Genomic DNA, 17,367 nt, shown 5'->3' with positions numbered 1-17,367 from the left:
TGACCCTCATTGATTTCATTTGTGGCTTAATTGATTCTGTACAGGTCCTTCAATACAAAAGTGCACTCTGATACAAAAGCCCATAAAACATATGACATTTGACACCAAATGTTTTTATGACTTATCCATTCAAAGAAAAATCATGATGGTGATTTCCTCAGAGTGTGTGTCTGCCTGTGAGAAGATAAATGATCAACAGCGCTGCCTTTCTGGTATAAGGTCAAATCCAATAGTGTGCCACAGCAAAAGAGAATCAATATTGTCCATTACATGTTTCTGACGATTTATTTAAGTTGCCGTTGGTCTTTCAGATGTATTATTTCAATTCAAAACTGGGTACAATAAATGCTATATTAAAAACACTAAATATGTTACTGGTATAATGTACCATACTGTGCATGAATATTACAACATTCAGATCTTATGAAAACATACTTTTCTTGTGCTTTTTTCAGCAGCTGCTAAAAGACAACAAAGCCATTGGATAATAATTGTGAGCTCTAGAAAATCCCCTTTTCAGCCACTGACATTCACAGGACAGTAAAACAGATAGCAATCTGTTTTCTCCCACTTGATGAGACCAACAAATAAAAAAAACTCTGGACACACATACATGGCTCAAAAGCACTTCAGAAAAAAGCAGAACACAGACAGCACTGCGAATAGAGCAGAATTAATTACACCATGCACTGCCAAAAAAAAATTGCAGCTGGTTTTAAACTCGGCAGCAGTCCAAATAGGCAACACTGAATATAGCAGGCAATGAAAAACTGTCATTCAAATGCCAGAGGACTGATTGTTTACAGCCGTAATGTCAATATCCAGACCAAGGCACACCACCCGTCATCCTCGGAAATGTCCCAAGGGTGCACACAATTGTGCCCTGATGGCTAAAACACATTAAGTTATATTGCCACGTTGAAATAGACACATTTCATAACTCCTCATAAATGCCTTTGCCTATTCCAAATTGCACTTAAATATCCCCTTTATGGCACAGGGCTCAGTGTTATTGGCTGAATATCTAATCAAATATGTCAGTTTCATTTCTTCATTTAGATTTCGGCGTTGGACAGGTCAGAGGTGACTGAAGGTTGGTGTCTCACCCCAAAATGGTCTCGGCTTCCTCCCCTGTCCTAGATGGAGCTCTTCCTTTAAGTCAGACACTCAGATGGTTTCGATGCCTCAAGATGAACTTTTTTTCTGTGCTCTTCGGAAACAGAAGGCTACACAGTGTCATCAGTGTTGGTCAAATCAGTGCCTCCTTCTTACTGTTGGTGTGCAATATGCAGCTGAGCATGTGACGTGATCCTTTCTCTCCTTTTAAGCAAACATGGTCCATCACAGGGCAACAAACCAGAGCATGCCTCATGTTATTGAGTGTGTACATTGATTGCCACTTTTCATGCACAGTCACATTCTTAGTTGAAGAACAGTAAACCCTTCCACCGAGGTATATTATTATTGTTAGCTTTCAGTCAGTTAGCTAACGTTCCAACGTTTCCAGAGCGAAAGCCCACTACAACACGTGAAAAGAGCTCTTTGTTCTGTTCAGGTATAATTGTGCATTTAGAGAAGTATATCTGCACATTGCATCCCAAACACCTAGAATTTCAAGGAGGGGTTTTACTGAAGTTCGGTATTCTGCAGTGCTGGCATGAGAAGAAGAACATGCTGGTGCATTTAGAGGCATTTCATCAACTTCAGCAGCAAAGCTGACAGAACTGAGGAGAATCAAGAGATTAGGACTCTGGCATTACAGCCAGAGTTCAACCCTGTTCTGGCGGAAAGGGATCTCCAGCGTTCAAAAGAAATGCCGAAGTGACAGGAAATACCATTTTAAATACTATTCAGTCCTTGCAGAATGTAGCCTACAGTAATCTGGTCAAATATCACATTCATATCCAGTAAGAGTTCCCTGATCTCTGAAGATTTGTGTTTTTAACTTGCTGTGTCCATTTCTCATTCCTCCCAAGTTCCTCAAGCAGAAAATCCACATGCTCCTTGGGTTGTGTTGTCTGCTTTGGCCTTCAGACATCAGTAGCATTGAGGTGAGGTGTCACCATGTCCTGGGCCTCCAAGGCTTTTTTGGTCTTGCTCTTGGACTTGGTGCGCACCACCGCGGGTCCTTGGCCTTCAGGGTGGACGGAGTCCAGGCGTTGCTCACACCGAAATACGGCCACAAAGGCACTCCTATAGTTTCGGTTCATCCAGCCGTAGAGGATGGGGTTCGCAAATGTGGAGCACATTGCCACGATGTGGAACACAGTGTACAGCAGCTTAAAGTCCTGCATGTCGAGCACACTGCTGTCAATGTCAATGGCCAACTGGAAGGCATGGAAGGGCAACCAGCTGACAGCAAAGACCACCACCATGGTCACCAGCATCTTTGTGGTTTTGCGACGGCGATGGTGACGGTCGTTGCGTCCCACGGGGCTCACGTGGTTGCGGAGTTTGCTCCAGATTCGCATGTAGGCGAAGGAGATTATGGCCAGTGGCAAGACGTACTGCAGCAGCAACATGGAGATGCTGTGGAGAGGTAGTGCGATCATTTCATAATCATCACCACAACAGTCAGATCAGTCTTTAATACAATCAACATTATGACTGTGGCTGCTTTTCTATTACAGACACACAGTTTTGGAAATAATAATCTTCCATTCAGTTATGAAAGGTCCTTCTTTGTCCCAGAAGACCTGGCATGTCATGTTCCGTCATGTTTCCATTAAAGCTTTGTGTTTTTCAAATCCTCTTTCATGCGTGCTTAAATGTGGTTAATAATTCTTGCCTTTAATGTGGCTGTTGTTGTTGTGTCAATTTTATAACTATAATCTAATTTAACATTTCAGTTAGTTATCAGGCCATCATTAGTACAGTTATTGCCTCCCAGTATCAGCAGATATCATTAAAAATGACTGAACAGCAGAAAAATGTTAAATGATCATGATCATTGCAGCATTCATCCTCAGCTTCATTTAGTCATTATAATTATCGTTGTGTTTATCAAAAGAATTCTTCATATCATCCAGCCAGTATAAAAGTCATTTTAAATATGAGCAGCATGCTGATCTTCAACACTATTATCCACATTATCACTATTGCCACAATCATCTTTTGTACTAATGTAATTTTTTACCTCAAATTTGACAGACCAAGATAAGTAGCTTTTCCATCTAAGACCATGTCACTCTTTATCTGAAAATAATTGTCCATGCCTCCGTGTCATTCCACACAGACTATCGCAAATCTGCTCAGACGTGCACTAGTCAGCTCTCATTATCATGGCTGACGCATGTCCAGAATGTTGTGGCCAGAGTCCTAATCATTCTGTTTTTTTTAATCACAGATATTCCAAATCTATAGTGTATCTATATCACTTCACGATTTGTACATTTTAAATATCTGAGGCCCTATGACATGCTTCTTGTTTTCAGAGGGGGGCCGCTCCCTCAGCTCAGCAAGAAACATGTCAATATATACATGAGGTTTTTATTTGTATTTAATTGATTCATTATTTCATGGGGCATTTTGCACACACACGTGTTCTTTAAATGTGCTCTATAAATGTATTTTACTTTAGTTAGAAACTAAAAAATGAAGGATGAACTCACGAGTAGAGTGTCCCATCGGTGCTGCTTCCCGGCCACTTTTCTGTGCACACCTGGATGGACTGTTCAGGAGAAATGTCAAAGGAGCCGTACTCTCTGAAGATGGCCAGTGGACTGGCCAGGACCGCGCTGATCACCCAGGTCACAGCAATAACCAGGAAGCAGATGTCCTTGGACATCCTAGTCTCCAAGTGGTAAATGATGCAGCGGTGACGGTCCAGGGCGATGACATTCAATGTTACAGTGGACACGTGTACCGCCAAACCCTGGGCAAAAGGGAGCATGTAGCAGAGAGTCTGGCCAAACTTCCACTCTCCCACAAGGGTGTAGGCCAGCGTGAAGGGCAGGCAGAGAGTGTTTACGAGAAGGTCAGCCACCGCCAGGTTGGCAATGAAGAAGTTGGTGACGGTGCGAAGCGTCTTGAACTTGTAAACGACGTAGATGACCAGCGAGTTTCCCAGCACGCCCAGTAAGATGATGGTGCTGTATGCCAGAATCAGGACCACCTGAACCCCAAGCAACTTGGTGCTGTCACCGAGGCCCAGAAGCGAATGGTCATGGTCCATGTCCCTGTCTGAGGACTCTTGACTGCTCTCTAATGAGGTCTCTCCTCCGTTGCTGGTGTTGGCTTGGCTAAAGGTCTCCGTGGGCCACATGACCTCCATCATCAGACTCTGAAACATTTCAGGATTTCAGAACATGTCACGTTTCTCGTTTTTTATGGATGTATCTTACAATCACACAATCACTGATCCCAATCAACGCCACAGAATTGCAAATTATTCGAATAAGTGATCATTCATTCAGGACGCTGTGTCAGTATTTATAGTCGTAAAATGGCTTTCCCAGGCATTTATCCTTGACGCAGTGCACGGGGATGAAATGTACTGTATCAAATGAAATTTCTCCACCTTAGTAAGTCTCATTAAGCCTTCCGTGCCATTAATACTTTTCTCTTGGGAAAGTAGCGGTTCCTGCCTCGGATCGGCGAGTGAGTGCGGCGCGTCCTGCAACACGGAGCGCCATTAGCGCGCAAGGACAGAAACTTCGAGCCCAACTTCCGCCCGCATCCAGAGAGGAGCGTCGAAGACGAACATCCCCGATTCAACTTCGTACAACTTCACTTGATTACTTGTGAAATGATTTTACTGCGCCTATACGATATGACAGTGGACATGCATTTTTTTTTATGAAATCGCTGCGACTAATAATTTTTTTTCATCCATTTATTCGTTCATCTATGGTTTCCTTCACGGTTGAAGCGCATTTTATTTCGGAGCGGAAGTAAGCCACAGCTGAATGAACAGTACCGTGCTGGACCCTCGGGCGGAGCGGCTCCGGTGATCGGTGAAGAGTTGTCCCTCGCCTGTGGCTTCAGCTGCCAGCATCCCAGCGTCCAGCATCCTTCTGCGCGCACTGAGCAGAATTGCCGGTGTGCATGGAGAGGAGTGGCGAGAGAGGGAGAGAGAGAGAGAGGGAGAGAGAGAGAGGGAGAGAGGGGGGGGGGGGGGGGGGGGGGAGGTGGACTTTCTTACATTTGTTAGTCTGCGCTGTGCTTAAAACGGTGTATAGAACGCAGTCACCTAATCGTTTTCGATCCGTTCAGGTTCCCTTGACGTTCCACCACCTGGAAGCAACACATCAGACCAAGCAGGCGTCGCGCTGCATGTGCATTCATGTCTCTGACAGCCTGTCCACAGATATTCCTCTGGAATGCTAATGCTGACCCTTAAACGCTGGTGCAAAGCACCTTGACAGCATCTAATTGGGAAGGTGTTTGCCTGCAGAAGCTTTCCACCGGATTTCCTTTTAGACGAATAGACCGGAGCATTTCCACTCAAGCCATTCCATTAAAATCCAGTGCTTTTTTTTTTTTTTACTTCCTCACATTTCTACAAATATCATAGAACCCACAGGCAGCTTTTTCTCTTCTGGTCTCACAGATGAAATCTGATGTAGCATCCTTCAGGGAGCTGTACATCATTTCATCTAAAATAAATCAGCTGCTTGGATTCAATGAGAGGCAGAGCAGCTTTGTGTTAGCATCACCCTGTGGAATGGTGCTGATATGATTGTGTGTGTGTGTATGTGTGTATGTTTGTTTGTATCGCTCTGTCAGAATCAGAATTAAGTGACGCACACGCTGACAGTAATTGTTAGAGCCACTGACCCAATATCCCATTTTCTCCTCTACCCAATGCATTTGGGGATCTACACACTACGCCCCGTTTTTCGATGTGGGAACCTGAAAGTGGAGCCATTACTTTTCACTGTATGTCAGTGTGTTAAGTCATGAATTGAGACTTCTTTCGTACTTATAAAACAACACGATTTTATGCTATTGGTGCATATGGTCGTATCTGTATGGGGGGGGGGGGGGGGTATTTTTAGGGTCATCTTAGTGTTCAGACTTTACCACATCGCTCAGTAGTAATCATGTATATTTCATACCCCCCGTAAAATTCATGCATTACTGACTCCTTTTCTATTTTTTATGGAAAAAGACGAGACTCTGTGCCACAGCCTCCCCACATTCAAAATCCAGGGCAGCTTTAATAGAGGCCGTCCATCAAGCTCTTGTTGTTTCAGTTGTGTCCTGTTGGAATGGAGTGTAGGAAAACAATTAAAATATGAGATGCATAATGCATCCGTTCATCAAAAAGTCATTTGATTTTTTGCATCATTACACTTTGAATGTCTTCAAACATCTTATTGTAGAATTTATATTGATTGGTTTTTTTTCTGCTTGTGCCCTCTTTCTGTCAGCACAGCCATTATGGTTAGGACACATAGACAGTATTCCTTTATATATTCCTCTAATCAACACTTTCAAATCAAATCAAAGCATTCAGAGGTTTATTACAGTGAACGCTCCAGAACTTTAATTCAAGAGGATGTGTTGCCTTCACTTTCATCACCAGGCAATAGTCAACACCTGCGATTGTCTATTCAATTCAGGCTTCAAGCAGAAATTGCATGCAAGGCATATACAACAGTACAAATATTTTAATTTGCCTACAATTGCATAGTAAAATTAGAATGTATAAACGTGCACTTTGTAATTTCCACATAGTAAAATGTGAAACTGGCATGTTAGCAGCCTTGAAATTAAACCTTGTACTGTGCTCTTTTAATATGTTTAAATGGTTTGATGTTAAATTCTGAATTGTACATTAGGCAGAGCATTTCAAAGATAATGTCTTTTTCCTGCACTTTGGGGAGGACACTGTAAATCAGCGCAAAGTGAAATGAGATTCTAAATCAAACTAGCAGCTCAGTGATAATTATTTGGCTGTGGTGGTGAGGCTGGCAGCAAATTAACCGACAATTTCTGGGAAGCACACCACTGAGGAGAAGCATTGTAGGTTGGGATAATATGATCATGTGAACATCACACATGCATCACATGTTTACCATAACCTTTACTCAGTAGGTAATTAGAGCTTTCTGACCAAGGTGATGAGAGACATTTCCCTTAAGTAGCGAAGTCATTATGGCTGTGCTAAGAAGGCTGAAGAGCACTGACTGACCAGCCCACATTTCCATGTACTGTTAAACTCAATCACAATCTGAAACAGGTAGAAAAAGCACCTCTGATTTGGCAGACCCAATATGCAATTGTCAAAACTTTTAATTTGAAATCAACTTACACTTTAACTTCGAAATGTGAATGCGAAGAAAACACAATCCTACTCTTTTAACAGATCCACATTAGAAAAAAGAAAAAAAGAAAAAGTGTGTGCTTGAGGATTCACTGTCAGGATGAATGACTGAGAGAAGCAGGGAACTAAAGAGGCCAAGAAAAAGGAAGGAAGGAGGCAGCTGAGATGTACAGATGTACTCTTTGCATTTCTTATTCATAAGCAAATACTCACTAAGGCTGAATAAGGGAGTCTTCAGCACTGGGCAGATTATGACAAATCAAACTTTATTTTACACTGACAGAATATAGATGCTTCATACTTATCCCTCTCCAACAGCTATACAGAGTTGTGGTGGTTAGTGTATGAATGCATTGGATTAACTCACATATTTACTTTAATTACAGAATACATTAATGCTTGTGACCTTGTATTGCTCTTTTGCTCTTTGTCACTGCAGAACCCATTCAAACACTCATCCTTCTTGTTCTCAGTACAGCATTCACTCTCACCTACCAATGGCTCACTGTTCACCCTCTTTATCTTGTTTTCTTAAAACGGTCTCTGTTGTAATCCTGGTTAATTTTCACCTCTTTGCACCTTCTATGCAGTCCCTGACAGATCGTGTTTTCCGTCCTCCTTCTCTCAGTCTCTCACATCTAGCAGTGGACTAATTCAGCAGAGTGCAGATCTTTGACTGAGGACTGTGCATGATGTATATTCCAACCAGGAGGGCACCCACACAACATCCATTACCCCAAGGTAAACAAATAGGACCTGCATTGTGTGCCTTTCAGCTTGCTGATGAATTAAGGGAAACCGCTCGAGATGTATGCTGCTGTCAGTGGGAATTAGGGGACTGAAAGGAATTTAATGCGTAAATCAAGCAGAGCAGAAGCTGGGTGGACTGGGTGGACAGTAGTAAGCACGTTTTTCACAGGGCACAGAGCAGCGTGTCCAAAATACAAACATTTTCACGTAGTTTGCATCATTCGATTTTTTTAAGGAATACAAATGGTGATGGTGCATCCTATCCACATGTGCTAAATATGCACAACAAGAAATGATCAGTTACATTAATGCAAATGTTTCCATATTGTTCACATCTCAAGGTCTAGGTAATGATTTTGGACAATTTTAGTGCCTCATTTTTAGTTCTACTACCCAACTGAATTTAGCAACTTTGTAAATTCAAGCCTCACGCTCCTCTGAGATTTACCCTCCAGAGGAGGGATTAGATGCTGCTATTAAAGCGAGGGTTTTCTAGAAAGGCGTAAATGTAAATGCAGACCGCACACATGGCACCTGGCATGTAAATGGATCAACCTAACTACACTGTCTTCATATGTCTTCCATTGTCATGACAGGTTAAACACAGTAAGTATGCTTTTTTAGCGATTGCTGTTCACAAAGTAACAACTAATTTCATGCAGAACCACTGCAAAAAAACAAACTTAATTGCTCCCATGAATATTTAATTAACAGCCAAAAATGAAACAATTAAACAATGAAACATTGTGTAAGGAAACAAGGAAAACAGTGTGTATCAATCATATTCTCAAATCATTTAAATGCAACACTAATAATGATGATTGTTGAAATCAGTAGGTTGATCAATGTCGATTTTTGCAATAATTGTAAGCTGCTGAAAGTAGATGACACTCGCAAGTGTCTCTTGCTCCGATCTATTCTTGCCTGATGTGCTGTAAACAGGAGCTTGGTGACCACAGCTGCAGCTCCATCCGTACAGGTTTAGCGGGACACAAATCCTTAACCTGCCCTAAATGAATTTGATTAAGATGGAACCTTCTCAGCTAGACAGAGGCTTGTCCAAGGACAGAAGGACATTTTAAAATAATGAGAGTGATTTAAACCTTCCAGTTCCTCAACAATGACACCACACGTCACACATCAAAACCCACCAGTCAAAATTGGCTGTACACCAGAGAGGAACCTTATTAATTTATTATGAGTTGATGCTGATTATCATACATAAGCACACTAGTGTAAAAAAAAAGCTTTTATGTACAAAAGCTTTTATTCATGTAGTGATAATGGTTGTGATTGTTCCAAGGATTCATTGTTACCACTCATTCAGGTTCCTACTGGGCCACAGCGGATTTCCCTTCTTCATTGATGTTACTGAAGGTCTGGGATTTGATTGTGATTATTGGTGACACACAGGGACTCATCGGCAGCGTGTGATGCTGCTAGAGGGGAGATAAGTGGACTGGATGGACCCAGGAGAGTGTAAAGGTTAAACACTACCATGGCGACGTCACTCAACGCTAGGCATGTTACCACGGCGACACAGGAAGTAGCCTGTGGGCTTGGCCTGCGCACAGACCGGTGGGAAGCCTATGTAATTTTGTGTGTGCTTCTCAACACGACAATCTATAAAGGTGCAACTGAACAAAAGGAAGACATCAGAGAATGAAATTACAAAAAAAATCTAATAAAGAATGAAGTGCTTGAAAGTAGCAATGAGATGCATTGCAAGTCTTCAATGATACAAAGAAGGAAGAGCAAGTGTTTGCAAACATAATGCTCGATGAACCTGTACTATTCATAGAAATTAATTACATTTGTGCAGAAGGTCATAGAATTTGCATATATATAGGTCCCAGATAACCTGTCAAGAATAATTGTCAAACAACCAGCTCTTTTCCAAGTCCAGTCAAGCGATGGCTGTTTTTCTGCTCTGAAATACATAGCAGAACAAATCAGTCACAGCAATACTCTGATCGCAATATAACCTCAGCTTGATACTAACTTGTACCCGAACTTCGACCTTTGAAATATTACCACTCACTAGGGACTCAGGATGTATCGTTATAATTTACATGAGCTCTGACGCACATTTAAACATGTAATGTCAACCTCAGCATCAAGCATTTATGTTTAGCTGTAAGGGCAAACAGTTTCTGCTTTACCTTTGTGAAAAAAAAGTATGAAATGAGTATGAACTTAATATGCTCAATCTTATTTTAATGCTATAAATTTGTATCAGAATCACTTCTTTAGTAATTATTCGAAAAGCCAGAAAAAAATCAACACTGGCTAAACTTAGACGTAATGTAAATAAACCAAGTAAACCTACTGATACCTGACTTATTCACACAACGGAAATGCTAAAATATTAGGTGTAACAGAGTATTTCAGTAATTTTTTTTTAGGTTAAGCCAGTGTTTCCTTTTTTCAGTGTACTATGAACAGGTCCAGTATGACAATAGTATACATTTTTTCCCACAAGGTTAATGATTAAATTTTCTACCCATGAAAACAGCCACACCTCTGAGTGTTTAGCCATTAGGAGGATTGTACTGCCACACCTCTGGCCTCACAGCTTCATTCCTGCTTCATTCCCGTTCTGATTCCCACGTTCTGATCACACACATCTACATGTTCATGTTCACAAGCATTCCACTCCCCGTGTTTTGTCTTATTTTAAACTTCACTGTCACACTTTGTTTCTCGCCTCTATCACAGTTGTGACAGGTACCTGTCTCCTCAGTCTCCAGGACATGTATACCTCCTGCTACACATGCAAGGTCTCCAAGTCATCTCTCCCATGGATGGTTCAGCACCCCCCCTGTCCATCTTAGAATTAGAATAAAAAAATTCTGCTTATTGGTCCTAAAAATTTTCATACTTCACTTGCACGCACTTCTCCTAAATGGACAATATTACACATTATGAAAATGGTTTGCACTTTCTATCATTTTTAGCATACTTGCTCTTGCCCACTTACACTTGCTTAATATACTTATTGCACTGTTCCTCCCTGTTCTGCCCCCCCCCCTTTACTTGTGTTTTAATGTAAACACATGTGTATAGTTTGTTTATTTGTTTATTGCCCACCTTGTCTATGTTGTTGATCTGTTTGGGTGCTGTTATAGTTTTTTCAGAATTTTGCTCCTAGGTTGCACCGTATTGGTCAAGAAGAATGCAATTTTATATCTTCTATGTGCTGCAGTGTACTGTATATAGCTGAGATGACACAGGACATGACTTTACTTGATTTGGCTCATGCAGGAAGGATTTTAAAATGAAAGTGGTGGTTTCAAAAGGAACACAAAAATTAAATCAGGGGCAGTTGATGGTGTCAAGTTGGGTCTCTTTTATTCATGTCTGCCAGGGCACCTATATACACTGAAAAAAATTGCTATAGCGAACAGCCAAAAAGCCTGCTCAGTTTATGACATTTCATTACATGACATCTAAATTTGTGGTTGTGACATTGGACACGTTTGGGTCTTTTTCAAGGGTTGAGTAAATTGATTTATTGGAGTATTGGCTGTGACAGCTGGTAAACAGTGACTCTACTTGACACGCATGAGAACCATTAGTATTGATAACTATAAGTCTCAGTTAAGATTTAATGTTTTCATACAACTTGGATAGAACAATGATCATGTATGCTGAATTCAGAATACTGAAATAATTTGTTTATATGTTAAGCATTTAATATATAAATGGTATGTATTTCCAGCATGGCATGCCTTCTAATTATGTAGCTCAGTTGGTCCCTCCAGTTACATGATGATAGAGAAAATCAAATCATTGTGTTAATGCGACCAAAACAGGACTATGAATGTGTTAATCCTGCTGAAATCATACTAAATTGAACTTCTGTAAACCAGAACAAAAATGACCAAAAATTACTCCTTCATATTTACATTCATTTGGGACCAAAGTTCTGTAAATGCTCGACAAATCACTCTCTGGACATTGACCTTGAATATTAGTGCTTGTCTTTGAATAAAATTCTTGTATTAAAAGGTACATCACATTTGCAAAATCAAAAAAGGAAATGGCATGTAGGACATATAAAGAACAAGTATTTGCTGCAAAGCAAATTGTGTCTGTGACATAAAATATGTGAACCAGAAAAACTGGCACCTTAGCACAACATCACCTGTAATAGTGGAAAATACATGAGTCAATTAATTGATTTCCTTCAAATGCATGTATACAGGGAGAATAATAGGAGTACCATTTAATGGCCAAGTTGAGTGTTGAGTTAAGCTTAACTGTGCATGGAAATGTAAGATGGGAAGTCCCTGGTCCATGGCATTCTGTGCTTTTGTCTTGTGTAGAGGTCCCCCGCCTGTGTCTCTGTCAAGCATCCTCCCCCAGGCAAGGGGCATGAAAAGCCAGCCATTTGCTTTAGGTCTCACAAAGAGAAGGAAACAAGACAGAGACATCAAAGGAAAGATCCAGATTGGTCTGTGGGAACTTTTTGGGAGCCAAATGTATAGAAGAATTTCCTCTTCCATCGGGAGCTGGGGGTTTTCCAGTCTTGCTGGCTCTCTCTGTTTCTCAAGGGCCAAGTGGCCTCTCTGCAGCTTGGCTCCTGGCTTTCCTCTCTCTTCCTCTATCCCTTTCTCCTTTTATTTTGGGTTTTTCTGTAACTTTGACACCTTTTTTACACACAATATTCAAGTGTAAATTGCAATAGTAATTTACTGGTGTTAATAAAGTGTTTAAACTTTGGGGCAGTGGTGGCCTTGCGGGGACAGTGGTGGCCTTGCGGTTAAGGAAGCGGCCCCGTAATCAGAAGGTTGCCGGTTCGAATCCCGATCCGCCAAGGTACCACTGAGGTGCCACTGAGCAAAGCACCGTCCCCACACACTGCTCCCCGGGCGCCTGTCATGGCTGCCCACTGCTCACTCAGGGTGATGGGTTAAATGCAGAGGACAAATTTCACTGTGTGCACCGTGTGCTGTGCTGCTGTGTATCACGTGTGACAATCACTTCACTTATTTCACTTATTTATAAATTAGAAACTGATTTCCTGTAACCTCTATTGTGCCTCTAGTGTTTTAAAACAAATGCTTTTGTTTTTGTTTTTTAATATAAATATGTACAGTAGCTCAATTGCTGTAAATTTCTGTATGGACGTTGTCCATTACTTCTGACCAGTCACCTGTGGTATTGCTTTCATGATCTGGCATATAAGTCTCTTTGTCTCAGTGGTTTCATAATGCAAAGATGCTGATTGAGAGAGACTACATATTTCACATCAAATTCATTCTATAAAGTCTTTCTAACTAATCAATTGCCACATTTTGAATAGCTTGGGTGAAGACTATAAACACAAACTCTTGAACAAGTGTCCACTTACAAGTGACTGAACTCCACTCCGCTCTACTGTGCTCCAGTCCACAAGGATACATGAAAGGATCGATGAGACTGAATGATAAGAGCCAAATTGGCAAGCGATACCTTCAGCCTGACAGTAACCCACTGGTTAACTTAAAGCAGTAAATACAGACACATAGTCACACTCTTTTTCTTTTGTTGAAAGTTGAGTATTTTGGGGGTGGGATTTCTGTCAAACACCGATTAATAGAAACCAATTACATTTCTGAATGACTGTCCTTTACAAATGAGGGCAGAGGTGGCCTAGCGGTTAAGGAAGCGGCCCCGTAATTAAAAGGTTGCTGAATCCGAAGGTTGTTCGAATCCCAATAAGCTAAGGTGCCACTGTGGTGCCACTGAGCAAAGCACCGTCCCTACACACTGCTCCCTGGGCGCCTGACATGGCTGCCCACTGGTCGCTCAGGGTGATGGGTTAAATGCAGAGGATAAATTTCACTATGTGCACCGTGGGCTGTGCTGCTGGGTATCACAAGTGACAATCCCATCACTTTAAACTTTGAGCTTTCAAGTTGAATCAATGATAATATGAAATGACCTGTGAGCTTCAATGAAAAAATGCAACCGAAAGATGGGAACAAGCCATCATCTCTTTTTTTTTATTTGTGTGAGCGTTCCTCATTGCATTAATGTGCATAGCTCATCATTCTCATGTTACATAATGCATAATGCAGGAACCTTTCCTGCATTCCTTTCCTGACTGGCTTTGGATAACAAACCAAATGTGGGAACCATATTTTGCATTATAGTCATTGCTGTATCTACTATTGAGGACAGCAAGTTCCTAGGTCCTCAGTACTTTTTTCAGCAGGTTTTGTTTCATTTATTAAGTATACACAACAACATGGTATTTGCAGTGTCTTATGTGATCTTCATGCTCTCAAGTAAAAACCAGTAAAAGGCTGAGTTAAGCAGGAAAGGAGAAGGAGCGAAGATGACAATAATGGGTGGCCTACATTAGAGTGCCAATGAAATGTTAACTTATGCTGCTATGTTCACTGGCGATTGCATTAAATGATCCTAATGATAGTTTTCAAATAGTACCAAATTTTGCATCAGCTATTTAAAGTGATATGAAATCTTCACAGAGTAGACAGAAGCTATAAGTCAAAAAGCAAGAAAGAGAGCGAGCACAGAAGGGAGGGCGATTTAATAATAATTATTAATGTACCATTTCTGGTTTTCCAAACTCCAGCAAAATTAGACATGAAAACACGAAATGTATGATACTGACAAAAGTCAGAGTTATTCTCAGAGGAAACCTCCATCTGTCCTTTCCCTTTTATTTTTGTCTTGTCACTTTCATTCCAGCCTACAGGGTTAGTAGAATGGATGGAGTGTTTTCAGCCCATTTGCAAACTCCCTGTATTTGAGTGGTTTTGAACCCAAACTCTAAGATTAATTTTGGCAGCACTGCACACATTTTAGGTTTCATGTTCCCAACTAGGACTGATGAGTGGCAATAATAGAGAACCATCTATAATATGACACTAAGCAGGGGCATTTCAAAGGCACACAGTGAAGAAGGACAAAGGGAGGGAAAAGCAAAGGAAAGGATACACACACACAGACACACACATAGACACCCCATAAACAATTCAGAGCTCCAGCAAAGCAGATGACACACAAATATGAGCCTAAACCAAAAGAGGACATTTGAAAGAAAATGTATGCTCTCGAAGGACAACATACACTCTCAGAGGAAGGCAGATAAAGCGACAGCTCCTGGCAAAAATCGCCCATTGCATCTCAGTTTAGCACGTTTCTATAACAGCACCACAGGAAGGAGTCACACAGAGGACAGCATCCAATGAACTGGCCTCGTTAGGCCCTAAGAGAAGAAAAGCAAAGGCTCTGTAAACCTTTGGGTGGAAAATCACTGTCACAAAGTGCAAAGAAATTACTTAAATTGGGGTTGTTACATTAGAAATAATATATAAGCTTAACACACACACAGAGGAAGGCAGACAGATCAAAAGCAGCCTATAGGCATCAGCATTTTCTGGTGCCACTGGCGCAAGACAAAAAATAACAGAATACCATGTTTTTGTTCTTATTGCATTTGTTATATAGCTGATAAATGCCTGAAATGCTCGAGTGACGGAGAGAAGTTTTTATTGAAGTGGCTATGGAATTATGATTATAGGGTTAAGGGCCATATGAAATTTAGGAAGGCATGGAGAACCCTCTTAACCCTGTTAAGGGTGAAGAGATAAATATTTATTACAGGAACAAATATTGAAGGACCTATAGACAAAAAGAGAGAGAACTGAATAAACTTTTCCCAGAGCCTGAGACTCTCACTCACTTCCCGTTTTTTCGGGTTATGAGCTGTCAGTAAAACAGGTTTAATAGAGAATAGCAGCTTTCCACACAGAAGATCTAATAGCATCATTTCCCTGTGTTTTACACTGGGTATGAAATCACAGGAAATCATTAGAACTATAGTTGAGTAATTGTTTAAAGGCAGGTGTTAAACCATCTGTCACCTGCACCAGAGTTTAAAGAGACAACATTGATTTCCACTTCTACATTTACAGCATTTATCAGATGCCTTTATCCAGAGCGACTTACAATCAGTAGTTATAGGGACAGTCCCCCCCAGGAGCAACTTAGGGTTAAGTGTCTTGCTCAGGGACACAATGATAGTAAGTGGGATTTAAACCTGGGTCTTCTGGTTCACAGGCGAGTGTGTTAACCACAAGGCTACTACTACCCTATATCCTACTTCTACAGCCACCATTGCAGCACATCCACTGCGCACATCCTTAAATATTCTTATTCATGTCATTAAAAAAAAATACAAGACAGAAAGAATTGTTTCTGGACTGGAGAGGTCCTCTCTTGTATGGGTCAATGTTTGGCAAATGAGCAGTCAAGACTGAGACTAACTGCAAGAGACAGAATGCAGCTTTGTGTGAGTCTCTATGGGCATGATCTATTCTCAGAAATCATAGGAGCCACGGAAAGCTCATAAATGCTGGAAATCACGAATGGAAGCACAAGCTCATATATGCACACAGTCACAGACCAACATAAAATATTAACGTCAGTGCACACGTCTCATCAGTTACGCATCAGTCGCCTCCCCCTTTCCACCAATAACATTAAAAAAGAAAGACTTTCATCTGATGAGCATTTCCAAAATGTTTATAATAATGGTCATCATCACTGTGTCTGTTCCTTGGCAATTGCACCTCACGAGATCTTAAAGCACTTATGTAAGTCGCTTTGGGTAACAGCATGTGCCAAATGTTGTAAATTTAGAAATGAATGCAAATTTGTTCCCTGCAACTTACACAGAGCTTACACCTGCCCTAATTTCATCTATAATTCTGATTAGAGAATGGATATCAAAGAAAAAAATATCCACGTAAGAATGAATCAATTGAAATAATTTTACACTAACTATCAAAACTGCCCAGAGTTTTTTCATTCCTTGCAAAAGTGAAGTGATTGTCGTTGTGAAACACTGCAGCACAACACACGGTTACACAACAAAATGTGTCCTCAGGTTTCAACCGTCTCCCTTAGTGTGAGGGGACGGTGCTTTGTTAAGTCGCTTTCCTCAGTGGCACCTTGGCTGTTCAGGATTTGAACCCACAACCTTCGGGTCCGCTTCCTTACCCGCTAGGCCACCACTGCCCCAGAAGAAAGGGGAGAGAGAATATATTCTGAGAAAATGTTTCATGAGTTCTGAGAAATTAGTTTCTAAACTCTCTGATGGAGTTTAGCACAATGAGAAACACTCACTGGGAGGACAGTTCACATACTTATTTGCTGGCATGAAGAACTCATCCCAGCAAAGTGAGACCAAGGCTGTCAAGATATTTTGTGAAAAAAAATGGTTTGGTGCTAATTTGTTTGGTGTAACAAAACATCCAACCCGCAGGGCTGTTAGGATGCTGGGTAAAGTAATGAGAATCCCATTAAAGCCATTAAGAAAAGACAGAAAG

General features: G+C 41.1%; 1 protein-coding gene across 1 annotated transcript; it reads right to left on the bottom strand.

The window, feature by feature from the left end:
- Window positions 1–266: 266 nt before the first annotated feature.
- On the bottom strand, window positions 267–5,090 carry npy2rl (neuropeptide Y receptor Y2, like). Its single transcript, XM_028987187.1, has 3 exons — window positions 4,919–5,090; window positions 3,612–4,282; window positions 267–2,529 (listed from the first exon to the last, which is right to left on the bottom strand). Exons 1-3 carry the CDS (start codon window positions 5,009–5,011, stop codon window positions 2,031–2,033), a joined length of 1,263 nt encoding a protein of 420 aa, XP_028843020.1. The 5' UTR covers window positions 5,012–5,090; the 3' UTR covers window positions 267–2,030.
- Window positions 5,091–17,367: the final 12,277 nt, after the last annotated feature.

The sequence above is a fragment of the Denticeps clupeoides genome, chromosome 1, assembly GCF_900700375.1.
Source record: "Denticeps clupeoides chromosome 1, fDenClu1.1, whole genome shotgun sequence".
NCBI classification, from domain to species: domain Eukaryota; kingdom Metazoa; phylum Chordata; class Actinopteri; order Clupeiformes; family Denticipitidae; genus Denticeps; species Denticeps clupeoides.
This window is presented reverse-complemented; position numbering and strand designations above follow the sequence as displayed.

Coding starts and splice junctions, on each gene's coding strand:
- npy2rl (XM_028987187.1), bottom strand. CDS start 5,011: ATGCTGGACGCTGGGATGCTGGCAGCTGAAGCCACAGGCGAGGGACAA. Junction 4,283..4,918: donor CCGCCCGAGGGTCCAGCACG/GTACTGTTCATT, acceptor GAAATGTTTCAG/AGTCTGATGATGGAGGTCAT. Junction 2,530..3,611: donor ACCGATGGGACACTCTACTC/GTGAGTTCATCC, acceptor ACCTCTCCACAG/CATCTCCATGTTGCTGCTGC.